Source organism: Stomoxys calcitrans, chromosome 1, assembly GCF_963082655.1.
Source record: "Stomoxys calcitrans chromosome 1, idStoCalc2.1, whole genome shotgun sequence".
NCBI lineage: Eukaryota > Metazoa > Arthropoda > Insecta > Diptera > Muscidae > Stomoxys > Stomoxys calcitrans.
The window spans coordinates 119330934-119350711 of record NC_081552.1 but is presented as its reverse complement, the minus strand read 5'-3'; the positions used below and the strand labels follow the sequence as shown (position 1 = coordinate 119350711).

Below are 19778 nucleotides of genomic sequence, written 5' to 3'. Positions count from 1 at the left end.
ACACGTCCTATTGAAGGGTATTTAGTGTGTGGGCCAGTCCCAGACTCTATCACAAATATTTATACCAGACTAGCTGACCCGGGCCCGCTCCGTTGGGCCTTCTACTTTATATGGAACAAAAGTTTCTTTGGTATTCCAAGTTTAGTTCCGACAATTAAAGAGCTTTTAGTGAAATACCATGCTACGAAAATAGTATATCGCTTGACTAACAATTTAGCAATCTGAATCCCATATGATCTTTATTGGTCCACGAATTTAAGTTTAGATATAAGGTGTACTCAATTCTTAAAATACTTTAATTCAGCCCGCTACTCTCATGATATCTGATTTAGGGGTGTTTTCGGAGGTGAGGTGGTCCCCCAGACACTTGGCGCCGAAAAATATCAGCATCGTGCTCTTCTTTCAAAAACCATTTATTTAAACCCCATATTGTCATTGGTTTAGGGGAGTTTACAGGAAAGTGGGTATCAATTTTTGCTCTACCACCCAATACCTTTCATTTAATCTCAACATTGACATGGGCGGTAAATATGGCCGATTTTGGGGTTTTTTGGGGATTGGGGTGGGCCGCTAAACACTAAGCTCGGAAAATATATCAGCAACGTGCTCATATATCTCATATATCTATATATCATTTATTTGAACCCCATATTTTGTTAAAGGGGTTGACCCTCAGGAAATTGGTCCCGAAAGTTGGCATCAATTCTTGCTCTACCCTCCAATACCTTTCATTTAAGCTTTACATTGACATGGTCGGTAAATATGGCCGATTTAGGGGTGTTTTGGGGATTGGGGTGGTCGCCCAAACACTAAGCCCGGAAAATATATCAGCAACGTACTCATATATCTCATATATCTATTGTACATATTATTTATTTGAACCCCATATTGTCTTTGCCCTCACAATTGGATATCAAATTCGTTTTCTAATCTCATTTAAACTCCTTATTGCAAAAGTCAGCAAATATGTCCGGTTTGGGGTATTGGGCCTTAAAACTATGAATATTTAGTTCCACTCTCTTTACGACCCAAATTGTCTTGGTGAGCAAATACGTCCTATTTGGGAGTTGTTATAGTGGTGGGACGTTCCATAGGAAGTTGGTCCCTAATGTTGATATCAGATACGTGGTCTACTCCCAAATACCTTTAATTTGAGCCCCATATTTTCATAGTCGGCAAACATGACCGGTGGTGTTTTGGGGGATGGGCGGCCACTCACTGAGTTGGCCTTGGAAATATATATCGGATTCATGTTCCACTCTAAAAACCCTCTTATTTGAGCCTTATATTGCAAAAGTCAGCAAATACTTACTACTTAGGTGGTGTTGTGGGGATGGGGTGGCCCCATAGACACTTTTCCCGAATATTGACGTCAGATTTGTGCTTTAATCCCAAAGACCTTTCATTTGAGCCCCATGTGGCTATGGTCGTAAATGTGTCCCCTTTGGGGGAGGTTTTTGAGGAGAGACGGCCCCCAAACACCTGATCTCATATTTGGATATCAGATTCAGGGGTCTGCCCAAACAAACAATTGATTTTTATATATTGTATAAGATTCGTAGTCAACTCCCAAAGGTCTTTCATTTGAAACCCATTTGTGACGTTGGATATTCATGCCCGTTAAAGGGGTTATGGGGTTGGGAGCCTGTAGACACCTTGGACAAAATTCTTATAACAGATGTGTAATCAACTTACAAACACCTTTCATTTGATATCCTTATTGTTCCAATTGGTAAATAAGCCCTGCTGGGGGGTTTTTGGGGGTGGGGAGACCCCTTAGACACTAAGGAATTAATTTTTATGTCAGATTTGTATTCTATTTTTAAATACCTTTCATTTGATACCCATATTGGCCGAAGAGGTGAAAGGGTCTTGTTGGACGGTTTTTTTGGGGGTGAGGGACTCCCCCGAGCACTTTAGGAGAAATTTGTATACCAAGTTCGTACTCTACTATGAAATACCTTTCATTTGATATCCATATTGTTCCAATCGGTAAACATGTCCGACCGAGTGGGTTTTGTGATGGGGCGTCCCACCAGGTTATTTGACCCAAAAATTTTATACCAATTTCTTGTTTGTGGGGTACCATATAAAAATTTCGCTTAAATCGGTGCACGCATATCCGTGATCTGGCGTTTTTGAAAATTGGGGTATAGGGATATCAAAAAATGTAGTACCCTATTTTCACCGGGGACCCAAACTCTACCATCTGCGAAAATTTCATGAAAATCGGTTCAACCGTTTGAGAATCTATACAGAACAGACGAACAAACAAACTAACAAAGCGCATCAATTTCATTTTTATTTATTTACTAGCTGGACAGGGCCCGCTGCCCCTTCATTCACTCTTCTATTTTATTTGAGCCCTATACGGTCACGTCAGGAAATAAATCCTGTTTGAAGGTGCTGGTACGGCCTTTCAGATATTTCGCGACAATGTGGATATTATATTGATGGTCTTCTCCCAAATACCTTTCATTGGAGCCTTTTATTGCTATGGTTGGTAAATACGTCCGGTATGGGGTGTTTTTTGGGGAGAGGCGGATCCCCATGTACCACAAATATCAAATACCTTTCATTTGAGTCCCATATTGTCATTATTGGTTTATATTGTCATTTATCTGGTGGTTTTGGAGGTGGGGCGGCCCCCCAGTTATCCCACCCTATATACACATTTCTGTTTTTAAGTTATTATAAACAAACTAAATTTCGCTTAATTTTCATCTCCGAGTTTTTGAAAATAGGGTAAGGGGAGGGTCCGCCCATTTAAGTTTGTGTGTTAGATCTACTTCATTCTCTTGGATTTGGTGGTAGATTGAAGTAGCCAAACTTTTTGCCCAAAAAGTGGATATCAGATTCATACTCTACTCCTAAAAACCAAATTGGTGCTATATATTGTTATATTTGGTACATATGTGTGGTTTTTGGGGAGTTTATAAAGTGAGGCGTCCTGAAACACTTGGCCATATCCACAAACATGCCCAGTTTGAGGGGTATGCAGGATGGGGCGGCCACCCACGTACTTAGCCCTGAAAAGATATCAACATAGTGCTCTACTCTCAAATTTCATTAATTTGAGCCCCAAATGCCATTGGTTTAGGGAGAGTTGATGGGGTGACACGACCCCCAAACACTTGGCCTCAAAATTGGATATCAAATTAGTTTTATACTATCAAATATCTATTATTTATCGCCATAGTAGGCAATCATGACGGGTTTGAAGAGAGTTTAGAGGCGGACCCTGAAATAATATCAGCATCGTGCTAGAGCAAGATTTTATTAGAACCCCAATATGCCAAGCATTTTGAATGATGCTATCCAGATATTTAGGGCTAGTGGGTGGGTCTGTCCCAATTGTGCATACCAGATTTAAAGTCAACTTCCAAAGATCTTTCATTCGATACCCATTTTACGACGTTGGACATTTATGCCCGTTTTAGGTGTTTTGGGGGTTGGGAAGGCCCCGTGGACACCTTGGACAAAATTCTTATAACAGATGTGTACTCAGCTTCCAAATATCTTTCGTTTAATGTCCATATTGTCCCAATCGGTAAATATGTCCTGTTGGGGGGTTGTGGGAGGTTGGTAGGCACATCAGACCCAAAGAATACAGTTTTATATAAGCATTGGACTCTACCTTTATATAGCTTACATTTGATATCCATATTGTTCCAATAGGTAAATTTGTCCTGCTGTCAGATTTGTATTCTTCTTTTAAATGCTATTCATTTGATACCCATATTGCTCAAAGCGGTTAAAGTGTCCTGTTGGGTGCTTTTTGGGGTGGGGGCCCCCGCCACTTAGGGTAAATTTTTAATGCCAAATTCGTACTCTACTCTTAAATACCTATCATTTGATACCCATGTTGCCCAAAGCGGTGAAAGTGGCCTCTTGGGGTTTTTTTGGTTGTGAGGGGACTCCCCGAAAATTAAGAGTGAAATTTGTATACCAAATTCGTCCTATTCTCTTAAATACCTTTCATCTGATACCCATATTGTCCCAATCGGTACAAATGTCCGTTCGGGTGGGTTTTGGGATGGGGCGTCCCCCCAGGTTATTTGACCCAAAATTTTGTACCAATTTGGTGTTTTTGGGGTACCATAAGATGACATAAAAAATTTCGCTTGAATCGGTGCACGCATCTTCGTGATCTGCCGTGGGGTATGGGGAGGGTCCGCCCCTCCTTCGGATATCAAAGAATTTCATGCAAATCTGTTCAGCCGTTTTTGAGGCTATACGGAACAGACAAACAAATAAATAAACAAACAAACGAAGGGCAACAATTTAATTTTTATATAATAGACTATCTGAGCCCGGCCAGCTCAGCTGCGCCCGACAATGCTATGTTGGAGAAAAGTACTCTTAATTTGGATTTTCAATTTTGACCACTCTGCCCTCTTTATGTTCATGTTGGCTTCTTCAATTTAACAACTTGCTGGCTGTTTTGAAATGGATAAACTAAACCCATTGGAAAACAGTCTTTGAAAACAGCCAGCAGGTGGCGCTAACTTAAATGTTAGTGCTACTACTTTGCCCCTGTTCCTTAGTGGAATGTTCATGGGCAAATTTTGCAATATTGCTACTACTCGCTTGGAGTGGCTTAACGCCGACAACATTGATCATCATGTGGTAGTTGTCTATAAATAGTCACCATTTAGTCCTTTTCTAAATCATATCAAATTGAAATATTAATCGATTTTCTGTGGTAAAGAACTATTGGGTTGCCCAAAAAGTAATTGCGGATTTTTCATATAGTCGGCGTTGACAAATTTTTTCAACGGCTTGTGACTCTGTAATTGCATTCTTTCTTCTGTTATATATTAGCTGTTACTTTTAGCTTATTTTAGAAAAAAAGTGTAAAAAAAGTATATTTGATTAAAGTTCATTCTAAGTTTTATTAAAAATGCATTTACTTTCTTTTAAAACATCCGCAATTACTTTTTGTGCAACCCAATAGTTTGCCAGTCTATATATTTGGTGCGGTGGCGATAGTTCTTACTATTAAACCCTATAAAATTTTTTAACAAAAAAGTGTTGCGCAGCAGCACGTCGTGTGGTCTTGTCTATCGATTAGCTGAAAATGGTTGCAATCTTAACGTTGAGGTTTGCAATTCCTCCTATCACGCTGAACGTCATAATTTTTGGGGTATGGCGGCCTACATTTATTTGTGTCCCCACACATTAATTAAATCACACAGTGCCCTGTTAGGTCATTATGATGTGAGGTGGTCGGTTAGATATTTGAAAATATCAGATTCGCAGTCCACAACCTTATACTGATAATTTAATCCCATATTGTCATGATTGGTGTATATAGCCGTTTGGTGGAGGGTGTCTATATGAGGGTTGTGTGCCACACTCCATCTGCTACTTGAGCACCTATTTGAATGACGCACTCTACTCAAAAATATCTATCATTTGATCCCCCATTGTTTTAATTGATCAAATAATCTATTGGAGGGGATTTCTGGAAATAAGGCGCCACTTGGATTCTTGGATATAAAATTTAAATATATTCGTAATCAACTCCCAAATACCTTTCATTTGAGTTTTATATAGCTATGATCGAGTAGCATTCCCATTTGGGAGGCCTCTTGGGGGTGGTTTGTTCCGCAACTACTAAGACATAATTTTTTATATCATACTAGCCGAACCGGGCCCGCTCCGCTGCTCCTTCTTTTACTTTACATGGAACCAAATCATCCTTTGAATATTTATTTTTATACCCACCACCATAAGATGGGGGGTATACTAATTTCGTCATTCTGATTGTAACTACTCGAAATATTCGTCTGAGACCCCATAAAGTATATATATTCTTGATCGTCGTGAAATTTTATGTCCGTCCGTCTGTCCGTCCGTCCGTCCGTCCGTCCGTCCGTCTGTCTGTCGAAAGCACGCTAACTTCCGAAGGAGTAAAGCTAGCCGCTTGAAATTTTGCACAAATACTTCTTATTACTTCTTATGTAGGTCGGTTGGTATTGTAAATGGGCCATATCGGTCTATGTTTTGTTATAGCTGCCATATAAACCGATCTTGGGTCTTGACTTCTTGAGCCTCTAGAGTGCGCAATTCTTATCCGATTAAAATGGAATTTCGCACGACGTGTTTTGTTATGATACCCAATAACTGTGCCAAATATGGTTTAAATCGGTCCATAACCTGATATAGCTGTCATATAAACCGATGTAGGGTCTTGACTTCTTGAGCCTCTAGAGGGCACAATTCTTATCCGATTTGAATGAATTTTTGCACGAGGTATTTCGTTATGATATTCAACAACTGTGCCAAATTTGGTTCAAATCGGTTCATAACCTGATATAGCTGTCATATAAACAGATCTGGGGATTTGATTTCTTGAGCTTCTAGAGGGCGGAATTCCTATCCGATTTGGCTGAAATTTTGCATGACGTATTTTATTTTGACTTTCAACAACTGTGTCAAATAAGGTTCAAATCGGTTCATAACCTGATATAGCTGCCATATAAACCGATCTAGGATCTTGGATTCTTTACCCCTAGAGGTCGCAATAATTATCCGATTTGCCTGAAATTTTGTACGACGGATCCTCTCATGACCATCAACAAACGTGTTTATTATGGTCTGAATCGGTCTATAGCCCGATACAGATCCCATATAAATCGTTCTCTCTATTTTACTTCGTGAGCCCCAATGGGCGCAATTCTTATACGAATTGGCTGAAATTTTACACAGGTCTCCAACATATAATATCTTGATATCGTTTTAATAGCAGAGCAACTCTTTTCTTATATCCTTTTTTGCCTAAGAAGAGATGCTGGGAAAAGAACTCGACAAATGCGATCCTGGTGGAGGGTATACAAGATTCGGCCCGGCCGAACTTAGCACGCTTTTACTTGTTGACAATAAAAAGCTTTTAATGAAGTACCATGCTACGAAAATAGTATGTGTATATCGCTCGAGCAACAGTATAACAATATAAATGCCTTATCTGAATCCCATATTATCTATATTGGTGTATGGATTCGCTCAAAAGGTTTTAGGTCACTTTAGTTTGGATGTTAGATGTACCCCATTCATAAAAGTCCTCTATATGGATACTTGGAAGGACCCCAGGGTGGTGATTGGCAGGTTAAGGGGGTGGTGTGGACCCCCAGAAACATGGTCCCGAAAGTGGGTACGAATTTCGTGCTCTTCTCCCAAATACCTTTCATTTGAGCCCCATATAGCCATGATTGGAAAATTTTCTCCAATTATGTTCAATGTATGGGTGTTTTCTGGAGTGAGGAGGTCCCCCAGACACTTAGCCCTGAAAAAAAAAATTCAGCATCGTGCTCTACTCTCAAATACCAGTTATTTAAACTCCATATTGTCATTGGTTTAAGGGGAGTTTACAGGATGAGACGTCCTCCAAACGCATGGTCCAAAATTGGTTATCGAATTCGTTTTGTAATCTCAAATACCTTTCATTTGAGCCACATATTGGCATGGTTCAAAAATTTTTACCTTTTGGGGGATGTTTTGGGAAAGGGGTGATGCCCTAAATACATGGTCCTACATTTGGGTATCAAATTCGTATTCTACTCCCAAATACCTTTATTTGAGCCGGATATTGTGATGGTCAATAAAAAATTGCTGTTTGTGGGGTTTTTTGGGAAAGGGGTAGACCCAAAGACAATTGGTTCCGAAAGTGGGTATCAATTCTTGCCCGGCCCCCAATACTTCTCACTTAAGCCCCACATTGACATGGTCGGTAAATATGCTTGATTTGGGGGTGTTTTGGGTAGTGGAGTGGTCCATCAGATACTTAGCCAGGAAAATATAAAGCAACGTGTTCTATTCTCAAATATCTATATATCATTTATTTGAACCCCACATTGGCATTGGCCTCAAAATTGGATATCGAACTTGTTTCCAAAACTCAAATGCCATTCATTTAAATCCCTTATTGCAAAAGCCAGTAAATATGTCCGGTTTGGGGTATGGGCCCTAAAAACTATGAATATCGAGCTCCACAGTCTTGAAGACCCAAATTGTCTGGGTGACCATATACGCCCTATTTGGGGGTTGTATTGGTGGTGGGACGTCCCCTAGACAGTTGGTCCCTAATGTTGATATCAGATTCATGGTCTACTCCCAAATACCTTTCATTTGAGCCCAATTTTTCCATAGTCGGCAAAAATGACCGCTTTGGGGGTGTTTTGCAGGATGGGGCGGTCACTAAGTGACTTGGCTTTGAAAATATATATCAGATTCGTGTTCTACTCTAAAAAGCCTCTTATTTGATTTTGCTATGGTCGTGAATTTGTCCCTTTTGGGGGATGTTCTCGGGGATGGGCGGTTCCCAAACACGTGGTCCCACATCTGAATATCTGAGACGTCTTCTACACTCAAATACCTTTTACTTAAGCCCCATATTGCCATGGTCAATAGATAAGTCCTGATTCTGGGGCGTTTTGGGGTTGGGGTGGTCTCCCAAACACTTCGCTCGACAATTGGATATCAGATACGTTTTCTAATCTTAAATACCTTTCATCTAAGTCCCATATTATGGTGATTGGTCTATATATATATTTTGTAAGGTTTGGGGGTGGGGTGCCCCCCTAGATACCCCATCCGAAATTTGGATACCAAATTTTTGTGTTTCGGTTACTATAAGAGAGCACACAAAAGTGGGAGTGGCCCCTGGGTTCCTTGGACCCAACAATTAATATCAAATTTGTGCTATACTATTCTACAATACCTTTTATTTGATACCCATACTGTCCCGATCGGTCTACCTCGATTTTTGGTGGTGTTTTTGGGGTAACGGAGGGGTCCGCCCCCTTCCAATATAAAAAAATTATGTACCATATTCTTCTTCCTGACGATATTCGTAATCTACTCCCGAATACCTTTCTTTCGAGTTCTATATGGTCATTATCGTACAATTTGCCTATTTGAAGGGGGTCTTGGGGTCGGGGCAGCCCCTAGGTACTTGGACCCAAATTTTGAAATCAAATTTGTATTCTACTCCCGATTACCTTTCATTTGAATCCATATATTTCTATCGCCCCACTTTTATTTTTGAGTGGTACTTTTGTGGTAAGGGGGAGGGTTCGCCACCCTTTAGATATTAAAAAATGATATAGCCTATTGCTCCTTCCGCACCACTCCCCACAATCTGTGAAAATTTTAAAGAAATCGGTTCAGCCGTTTTTGAGTCTATACGGGACAAACAAATTCACTTTGCAAAAGTCAGTAAAAGTCCTTCTTGGGATGTGGTGGACCCCCAGAGACTTGGTCCCAAAAGTGAATGTCGATTTCGTGCTCTTTTCCCAAAGACCTTTCATTTAAGATACATATTGCCATGGTCGGTAAATAAGTCCGAGGGGTTTTGTAGTGGTGGAGTGACCCACAAAACACTTAGTTACGCAATTGGATATCAAATTCGTTTTCTACTCTCAAAAACCTTTAATTTGAGTCCCATATTGTAGTGGTTGGTCTATAAATCCGTTTGCCGGGTTTGGGGGTGGGCGGCTGTCCTAGACATCTCACCCCAGAATATGATAAAATTTTTTTTGCTTTTAGACCCTTCCTATAGTCCTGTATTTTATTTTTCTTTATTCGAAGGACCGATAGGTTGTTATAACAAAGATACCTGCTGATGACTAATTTTTACCACTCTGCCCTCTCTCTGCTCATGTTTGCATGTTTTTAATTGGATCAACTAAATCCAATTGGATCAAACAATTTCAGTTGAAGACTGCCAGATGACTCTAATTTAAATGTTAGTGCTACTCGCTTAGAGTGGATCATATGGTTTGGTGGTTGTCTATGAATAGTCATTCATAGACAACAACCATACAATATGACTACTTATTAAAATTTCATCATTTAGTCTTTTTTTATGCCAACCACAGAAGGATGGGGGTATATTTATTTTGTCAGTCCGTTTGCAACATATTGAAATATCTATTTCCGACCCTATAAAGTATATATATTCTTCATCAGCGAAAAAATCAAAGAATATCTAAACAAGACTGTCCGTCTGTCTGTCAAAATCCCTCGTCAATTTGGCTCAGATCGGTCCAGATTTGGATATAGTTGCCATATAGACCGATCCTCCGATTTAGGGTCTTAGGCCCATAAAATCCACATTTATTATCCGATTTTGCTGAAATTTGGGACAGTGAGTTGTGTCAGGCCCTTCGACTTCCTTCGTTAATTTGGCCTATATCCGTTCAGATTTGGTTATGGCTGCCATATATATTAAAAGCCACATTTGTTATCCGATTTTGATGAAATTTAGGACAGTGAATTGTGTTCGACATTCTTCGTTAATTTTGGCACAGATCGGTCCAGATTTGGTTATAGCTGCCATATAGACCGATTTCTCGATTTAAGGTTTTGGGTCCATAAAAGGAGCATTTATTGTCCGATGTAGCCGAAATTTGGGACAGTGAGCTAAGTTAAGCCTCTCGACATACTTCTGCAATATTGCACAGATCGTATCAGATCTGGATATAGCTGCCATATAGACCGATATCTCGGTTTTAGGTTTTGGGTCCATAAAAGGCGCATTTACTGTCCGTTGTCGCTGAAATTTGAGACAATGAGTTTTGTTAGGCTCTTCGACGTCCTTCTTCAATTTGACCCAGATCGGCCAAGATTTGAATATAGCTGCCATATAGCTTGATCTCTCGATTTAAGGTTTTGGGCCCATAAAAGGCGCATTTATTGTCCGATTTCGCCGACATTTGGAACAGTGCTTTGTGTTAGGCTCTTCGACATTTTTCTGCAACTTGGCCCAAATTGGTTCAGGTTTGGATATAGCTGCCATGTATACCGGTATTTTGATTTAAGGTCTTGGTCCCATAAAAGACCCATTTATTGTTCGATTTCACTGTAATTTGACGCACTGACTTATGTTATGCTCTTCGATATACGTGTCGTATATGGTTCAGATCGGATCAATTTTTGATATAGCTACTGAAAAGATCACTTTGTTGTTATGTACAATTGAACACTTGAATTGTACTTATTAGTATTTGGTCCAAATCGGATATTTCGATATAACTGCTATGAAAGGTATGAAATTTTCACCGAATTTTGATGAAAGGTGTTTTACATATATACCCGAGGTGGTGGGTATCCAAAGTTCGGCATGGCCAAACTTAACGCCTTTTGACTTGTTTTTAAATCATATTAAATTGCCGAATTAAACGATGTTCTGTGGTAGAAAACGGAATATAATAGTTTCGCATTTTCCAAAATTTTTAACCATTTCCAGTGTTTGGAGTATTTCTCAACAATGGTAAAATAATAAAAAGCAACCCTCGTACTAATGCGGTCTTGGATCTAGGAGAACTATTGAGATTTAATATTAAAACAAAATAACAAAATAATTCCATCTCATTTCAGATGTTCTAATTGGAACCCGCAATCATTGGAAATCCATCGCTATTTACTCAATTAGCATTTTGGCATTGATGGCCCAAGCATCGGCATTTGTGGTTTGGCCATCCCTCATCAATTCAATACATATGCAAATATTGGTCATACCCTTGATATTGGTGTCTCTTCGTTGGTGGGAAAATTACATTAATTCGTATTCCAGCATAGGTGCGTATAGTTGTCTTGTATTTCTCCAGCAAATTGTTTATTGTGGTTTCTGATTCAGTCGGAAATAAAGTCGATTTTTATATTAAATGCTGAAATTTGGTTTAGTTTAATTTTTTATTTTTTTTTGCAAATTCTTTTAGGAAACTTGATTAAAATGGTTCGCCGCACCAAGTCACGCTATCACACGTACCTCTATTTGTCTCCCTTGAAAGTAATCGTTTTCGCATGCATTGCCTTCAGCGTCTATGGAGTGCCAATCGCACAGTACTTTTCGATGTTTACCAATGCATGGAATTCTCACTTCATTGCAGTGAAAAGGGTAAAGTATCTATTTAATGAGAAAACTGTATGCGATTGATTGAATTTCTTTGTAGGTGGTAATTATATTGTAGATACATTTGGAAAAAAACAAATATAGTTTCGAACATCGCATTGTTTTATTTACTCAAAGTTTTCAATTTTGCGAAGTTCTGAAAATTATAATTTACTAACATTTAACCGCCTTGGGTAAGGTTTATTGATATGAAGCTTAACAGTGGAGTTTTCGTTAATTTGTGAGTAATGGCTAAGAAACATTGTTAATGTTTCAGAAGGCAATAAACAAGAGTCGAGTTGAAATAGGATTCTTTTCAAGATAAAACGTATGTACAGGGTATAGACACAAAGTGTAACCAATCAACCGACCACCCGTTTTGTGTTTGAATATTTTTTATTGATTCTAATGATAACATGTGAGGAAGTAATCCAAATTTCATACTGAAATTTTGCACATTTTTTTTGTCCAGAAGCAGGTTTAGTTCGAAGATGGGCTCTATCGGACTATATGTTCATATAGACCGATCTCCCGATTTAGGGTCTTAGGCTCATAAAAGCTGTATTTATTATCTTATTTGGCTAAAAACATCCACTGAGACACATATTTACAATTGTATTTTATCTTTTCATCTAACATTCCCTTCATAATAAAGCAGCAGTCACTTTCGGCAGACAACAGACATTTCAGCAATACGCCTGCTGCTCTGAAATTGCAGACAACTGCTGTAATATCAAAACCACTGCTACAGTAGCAGCAAAATGTACTGCTAATATTTAACAGACAGTGTTTGTTATTTTCAGCTAACTTTTTTTTCTGTGAGTGTTGGTACTAAAACGAATAAAATAGAACTCCTCTTTTACATATCCATTACATGGATGGAGCCATGGACGACCCGGAATAAAGTTACAGGACTGAACCACATCAACTACCAATTATTCTATGCTAGCCCTGGCACTCGGCCGAGGACCTGCGTTATTTGTCATAAAAACTTGAATTATATATTTTCCCCAGAGTTGTCAACGTCGGATGCAACAGTGGTGAGACAGGGAGACGGTGGAGCATACCTGGCATCACTTTATCTGCCTTTCGACTCTCCGACACCGCCACCAACGTCGGAGCTGCAACGGCTGGTGAGGAAAGCAAAACAGACAGGAACCGAGGTGCTAATAGGGTGCGATGCGAACTCTCACCACATTTCGTGGGGTAGCACCACATTAATAAGCGTGGCCAAGCCCTGGGAGATTTCTTGAATACTAACGACCTAATAACACTTAATATTGGTAACACCGCTACCTTTGTAAAGAGGATAAGGGAGAAGGTATTAGATGTGACGATATGTTTGGAAAATCTAAACGATGAGGTTCAGGATTAGAGGGTCTCCATGGAACACTCTTTCTCTGACCATCGCTACATTAGGTTTAGAATAGCACGGTCAGCGCCGAATCTGCTTCCGGAATAAGTTGAAGACCAACTGGATAAAATTCGAAAGGCTACTTAGAAGAAGATTTGGGCAAGATAATTTAGATTGCCCAAGCATAGAAGACATTAACGAAAATGTCAACAGGATTACGACTGCACTGGTGGGGTCCTTCGAAGATAGTTGTCCTCTTCGGAAAAGGAAATCAGCCCAAGAAAAACCCTGGATGACCGGGGAGATTCGCAATATTGGGAAAGAGGTCCGCAGACTTTTTAACAGAGCACTTCGTAAAAAAGCGGAAGTTTATTGGAATGTGCATTACACAAGGCTCAAGGAATACAATAATATTACCAGAGCGGCAAAATATGCCTCCTGGAAACTGTTCTGCGAACAGGTCGGCGTTAATGACGCCGCCAAGATAAAAAAATTTGCTTTCAAAACCCATGTCTAAACTGAAACTTTAGTTACTTTAGTTGACAACATGGGCCACGTTCGTGCGATTTTACGCCTTAGATTTTTTTCCTGTGGGGCTACGTCAAGTCTATGGTCTATGCCAACAAGCAAACGACTATGGAAGAACTTTGTACGAACATAGAACGCGAAATTGCAGCAGTATCGGCGATTTATGATCCGGACTTCTGCAAACGTGCTCGTGGTGGCCATGCAAAAGATATCGAGTTCCATACATAATTGCATCGAACGTACTTGTACAGAAGTACTCGAAATATTCGTCTGAGACCCCATAAAGTATATATATTCTTGATCGTCGTGACATTTTATGTCGATCTAGCCATGTCCGTCCGTCTGTCTGTCGAAAGCACGCTAACTTCCGAAGGAGTAAAGCTAGCCGCTTCAAATTGTGCAAAAATACTTTTTATTAGTGTAGGTCGGCTGGTATTGTAAATGGGTCATATCGGTCAATGTTTTGATATAGCTGTCATATAAACCGATCGTGGGTCTTGATTTCTTGAGCCTCTAGAGGGCGCAATTCTTATCCGATTTGAATGAATTTTGGCACGACGTGTTTTGTTATGATATCCAACATCTGTGCCAAGTATGGTTCAAATCGGTCCATGACCTGATATAGCTGTCATATAAACCGATCTTGGGTCTTGACTTCTTGAGCCTCTAGAGTGCGCAATTCTTACCCGATTGGAATGAAATTTTACACGACGTATTTTGTTATGATATTCAACTACTGTGCCAAGTATGACTTAAATCGGTTAATAACTTGATATAGCTGCCATATAAACCGATCTGGGATCTTGACTTCTTGAGCCTCTAGAGAATCCTCACATGACCATCAACATACGTGTTTATTATGGTCTGAGTCGGTCTTTAGCCCGATACAGCTCCCATATAAATCGATCTCTCTATTTTACTTCTTGAGCCCCCAAAGGGCGCAATTCTTATTCGAATTGGCTGACATTTTACACAGGTCTCCAACATATAATTTAACTGTGGTCCAAACCGGACCATATCTTGATATCGCTCTAATAGCAGAGCAAATCTTTTCTTTTATCCTTTTTTGCCTAAGAAGAGATGCCGGGAAAAGAACTCGACAAATGCGATACATGATGGTGGAGGGTATATAAGATTCGGCCCGGCCGAACTTAATATGCTTTTACTTGTTTAATTTTCACTTCGATGTTTTAATACAATAAGTGACACCCACCCATTTTGCATACGATCTGTACTGTAATCATAAAATTGTTTGTCTTGTTGTACAGGCTCGCAATACATATACAAACAACAACAAATATATAAATCCCACTCACGCAAAAGCCGAGCCGTAACATGCATGCCAAATAGGACCACGCACATCACATCCCACAACATCCTCACCAGTCACATCAGCTGCTTCTCTTACACTCACTTATTTTAAACTCTCACAATATGACATTGCATTCACGCAAATAACGGATGGTTAAAAAAAACCAAAACAATTTGCTGTGATTCTTCTTCTCTTATTGAAAATTAAATAATTTTATTGAAAATTAATTTCTTTCCGGAAAATAACTTGTCCTATATATTCTTCGCTTTTCTGAAAAATATCTTTCGATTGATGGCAATTTCATTAAAATCCATTAAGCCGCTTGGCCGCAATAAGTCAAAACTGCCGTTATAACACCCTTGGCCATTTATATATTTTACAAAAATATACAATACTTTTTGTGGTACATACAAAAGTTATAAAAGCATGTACTAAAGTAGTGGTTCGTAAATCCGCCCGAGACATAAGTGGTTTTTTTCAGCAGGAGATACAAGTTACCTGCAGTGGCACCTGTCTCCTCGGAACGAGGGAATGTTCAATTTACTGAGTGCACAAAATGTCAGGGTATTTACTGGACAGCAAGTTGAACTTCAAATCAAACATTTTGGAAAGTGTGTAAAATGCGTCTGTATATTATGAACTTTAAAGGTTCACATTTTTGTTCTATTACGACAAATTATTTTATTAGGCCCTGAATACATAATTCTGTTGAAATGGATTGCTTAATTAATTCGTGTTTTCGTTTGATGAGCCAATGTAGGGCTAGGCATGTTGCGTTTGGCGCCCTGACTTCAGGCATGATCAGAACATTGGCAAATGTGGGCTACGATGAGCTGGTCTCACAACACCTGAGATCGTTGCAGATCGCAGTAATGAAATGTAGCTTTGAGATCTTGACCATTGGAGGGGTAAATGAAAAACTTGGACTGGTCATATCGATAAGGTTGCCCGACTATTGCAGTGTGTATCAAGCGGAAATCTTTGCAACGAGTGAATGAACGGGAGGCACGCCGCAACAGTGTAGGCTGCCAATGAGTTTACTTTGAAAACTTACTCCTATTGCAACCGACAGTTGTTTGGATAAGCAGTTGGACAAGTGTGTTTTGTTGTAATAGTTGGATGTCTTCATTTGGTATGAGGTGGAGTAATTTACCTTCTTACTGCGCTACAAATGAAAATACTCTTAAGAGCGTAGTTTCAACCTAGAAGACATATCTTTTTTGACAACTCCGAGAGTGCAGATATTAATCCGCCCCATGCCACTATGGACATACACCTAAGCCAGAAATCGGATTGTTTTGCGCTCTAAATACTAAAAAAGTAACCTCGAAAGAGAAAATCTATGTTAGGAATTCCGTGCTACTTACAAACTCCTTAATTGTTTTCCATGCCACGCCCCTAAGTTGGTTCATGTCTGGTATTATGTCCCCACCTAAGTGCCGGTATCTGTTAGCCGCGAAAGCCGGGCAATGACATAGGAAATACTCCAACGCACAGTGGGATGGGAAAAAATAAGTGGAAATAAGTTTGCCATTTTGGTACGGATAGGGATATCTTCATAAAATTTTACGTGGTTATATAATACCTTCAAAGTTGGTGACCTCGGCCCTACAACATTTTGTTCGGGCTGTCAAAGCGCATTTATGGTCCGATTTTCAAAATATTTTTATTTTGCTTCACCCGCATGCCCTACACATGCTATCACTTGCCGCACCGATTTTATATAAGTGAGCTTGTAGTGCTATGGGTCCCGTTATGATACCGAAAGCTGTACTGTCCTCCTTCTTACTCCCTTTCAGTAATAGCTTCGTCTTCTCACGATCTGGATCTTCCCATAGAATTTTCGCCGTCTTACCGACCGTTTTGCTGTTCCGCAGGGATGCATGCGCATTCGTCACCCACGCCCTTAACTCGGACTGCGTCGACCCGAAAGGCATAGGGTTACCAAGTTTATTGACGGCAGTTTTCGGGCCTTCACTGACAAATCGACAGCTTTCTCATTCCCAGTTACACCTTCATAGCATATAGAGAAGATAGAGTAAAAAACATGGTTCCACTAGCCCAAATTCATTTGATTTAAGATACTCTACAAAACCCGTTTCCACTACGATTCATGCGGTTTTTGTTTGTCAACAGTGACGTTTTTGACAGCGTTTATTTTGTGAATAGCATTTTTATTGTGTTCAGCATATACATTGCGGTCAACAATTAAGTTTGTAAAACTATTTTATTAAGTTACTACTAAATTTTATAATTTCAATAAGAAATTGTCAGATAGATGTTAAGAAAAAGTGCTGCCCAAAAATCCCAAAAATAAGCGGTATTCAATGCAATCGCAGTGTTGCATTTGAATTTGGAAGGCGATTTGCCGCAAATCTCCTCAAATAAGTAGAATTTCTAACATTGAGAATGTATAGGACATCGTTGAAAAACACAATTTTCTAAATCTCGTCGCAAATCTAATTTTGCTCCAAGTGGAAACATGGTTTAAAACGAACAAGTTTCTATTGAGTAGATAATCTTAAACAAGTAAAAGCGTGCTAAGTTCGGCCGGGCCGAATCTTATATACCCTCCACCATGGATCGCATTTGTCGAGTTCTTTTCCCGGCATCTCTTCTTAGGCAAAAAAGGATAAAAGAAAAGATTTGCTCTGCTATTAGAGCGATATAAAGATATGGTCCGGTTCGGACCACAATTAAATTATATGTTGGAGACCTGTGTAAAATTTCAGCCAATTCGAATAAGAATTGCGCCCATTGGGGGCTCAAGAAGTAAAATAGAGAGAACGATTTATATGGGAGCTGTATCGGGCAATAGACCGATTCAGACCATAATAAACACGTATGTTGATGGTCATGAGAGGATCCGTCGTTCAAAATTTCAGGCAAATCGGATAATAATTGCGGCCTCTAGAGGCTCAAGAAGTCAAGATCCCAGATCGGTTTATATGGCAGCTATATCAGGTTATGAACCGATTTGAACGTTATTTGACACAGTTGTTGGATGTCGTAACAAAATACTTCGTGCAAAAATTCATTCAAATCGGATAAGAATTGTGCCCTCTAGAGGCTCAAGAAGTCAAGACCCAAGATCGGTTTGTATGGCAGCTATATCAGGTTACAGACCGATTTGAACCATACATAGCACAGTTTTTGGGTATCATAACAAAACGCGTCGTGCAAATTCCATTCCAATCGGATAAGAATTGCGCCCTCTAGAGTCTCAAGAAGTCAAGACCCAAGATCGGTTTATATGGTAGCTATATCAGGTTAAGGACCGATTTGAACCATACTTGGCACAGTTGTTGGATATCATAACAAAACACGTCGTGCAAAATTTCATTCCAATCGGATTAGAATTGCGCACTCTAGAGGCTCAAGAAGTCAAGACCCAAGATCGGTTTATATGGCAGCTATATCAAAATATGGACCGATATAGCCCATTTGCAATACCAACCGACCTACACTAATAAGAAGTATTTGTGCAAAATTTCAAGCGGCTAGCTTTACTCCTTCGGAAGTTAGCGTGCTTTCGACAGACAGACGGACGGACGGACAGACGTACGGACGGACAGACGGACGGACATGGCTAGATCGACATAAAATGTCGCGACGATCAAGAATATATATACTTTATGGGGTCTCAGACGAATATTTCGAGTAGTTACAAACAGAATGACGAAGTTAGTATACCCCCCATCTTATGGTGGAGGGTATAAAAACGTCCATCATTACTGGCGAGTATTTTTATTCCGAATTCATAGCCGCTACAGTGAGTTATGAGAAATTACTCGCTGTATATGAAAGAGTCTCGCTGTCATTTTCAAAATATGAACTGTTCACACAAATCCTTTTGTGTTTTGTTTTCTCATCTAAAACAAGAACACCACATGCAAAATTTCAGCCAAATCGAACAAAAATTGCGGCTTGTAAAGGCTCAAGAAGTCAAATCAGGAAATCGGTTTATATGGGAGCTATATCTGGTTATAGACCAATTTAGACTGTACTTGACACAGTTGTTGAAAGTCATAACAGAACACTACATGCAAAATTTCAGCCAAATCGGATTAAAATTGCGGCTTGTATGGGCTCAAGAAGTCAAATCGAGAGATGGGTTTATATGGGAGCTATATCAGGTCATAAATCGATTCGGACCATACTTGATCAGTTGTTGGAAGTCATAACGGAACACTACATGCAAAATTTCAGCCAAATAGGACCAAAATTGCAGCTTGTGAGACCTCAAGAAGTGAAAGCGGGTGATTGGTTTATATGTGAGCTGTATCAGGATATGGGCCGTACCTGGCACAGTTGTTGGAAGTCATAGCAGAACACTACATGCAAAATTTCAGCCAAATTGAACAAAAATTTCGGCTTATAATGGCTCAAGGAGGGAATAGGTTTCCGATCGGATACCTGAGATGAACCTTGAAGTCGAGTGCGAGGGACTGCTGCCATCGGAGTATTCTTGGATTGACGGAACCCTAGTATTGCCATCTGGAAGATCATGTTACACGGATGGCTGGAGGACAAAGTGGGCCTGGGGGTTTACATTAAGAATCCAGGGGCTGAGATATGTTTCAGACTGCCTGACCATAATACGGTCCTGCAGGCGGAGATCCGGGCGATCACGGAATGCGTGAAGTGGTGTTGTGTTAATGCGAGGACATCGAGTGTGAACATCTTTG

At 39.8% G+C, this 19778-nt stretch overlaps 1 protein-coding gene across 1 annotated transcript in view; it reads left to right on the top strand.

Moving 5' to 3' along the window:
* Window positions 1-19778, top strand: part of LOC106094648 (chitin synthase chs-2) — a 414794-nt gene that overhangs the window by 95336 nt on the left and 299680 nt on the right. Inside the window, exons 5-6 of the mRNA XM_059360879.1 lie at window positions 11383-11583; window positions 11724-11902. Of these exons, the coding sequence (XP_059216862.1) occupies window positions 11383-11583; window positions 11724-11902 (380 nt within the window). The remainder of the gene's footprint in view (window positions 1-11382; window positions 11584-11723; window positions 11903-19778) is intronic.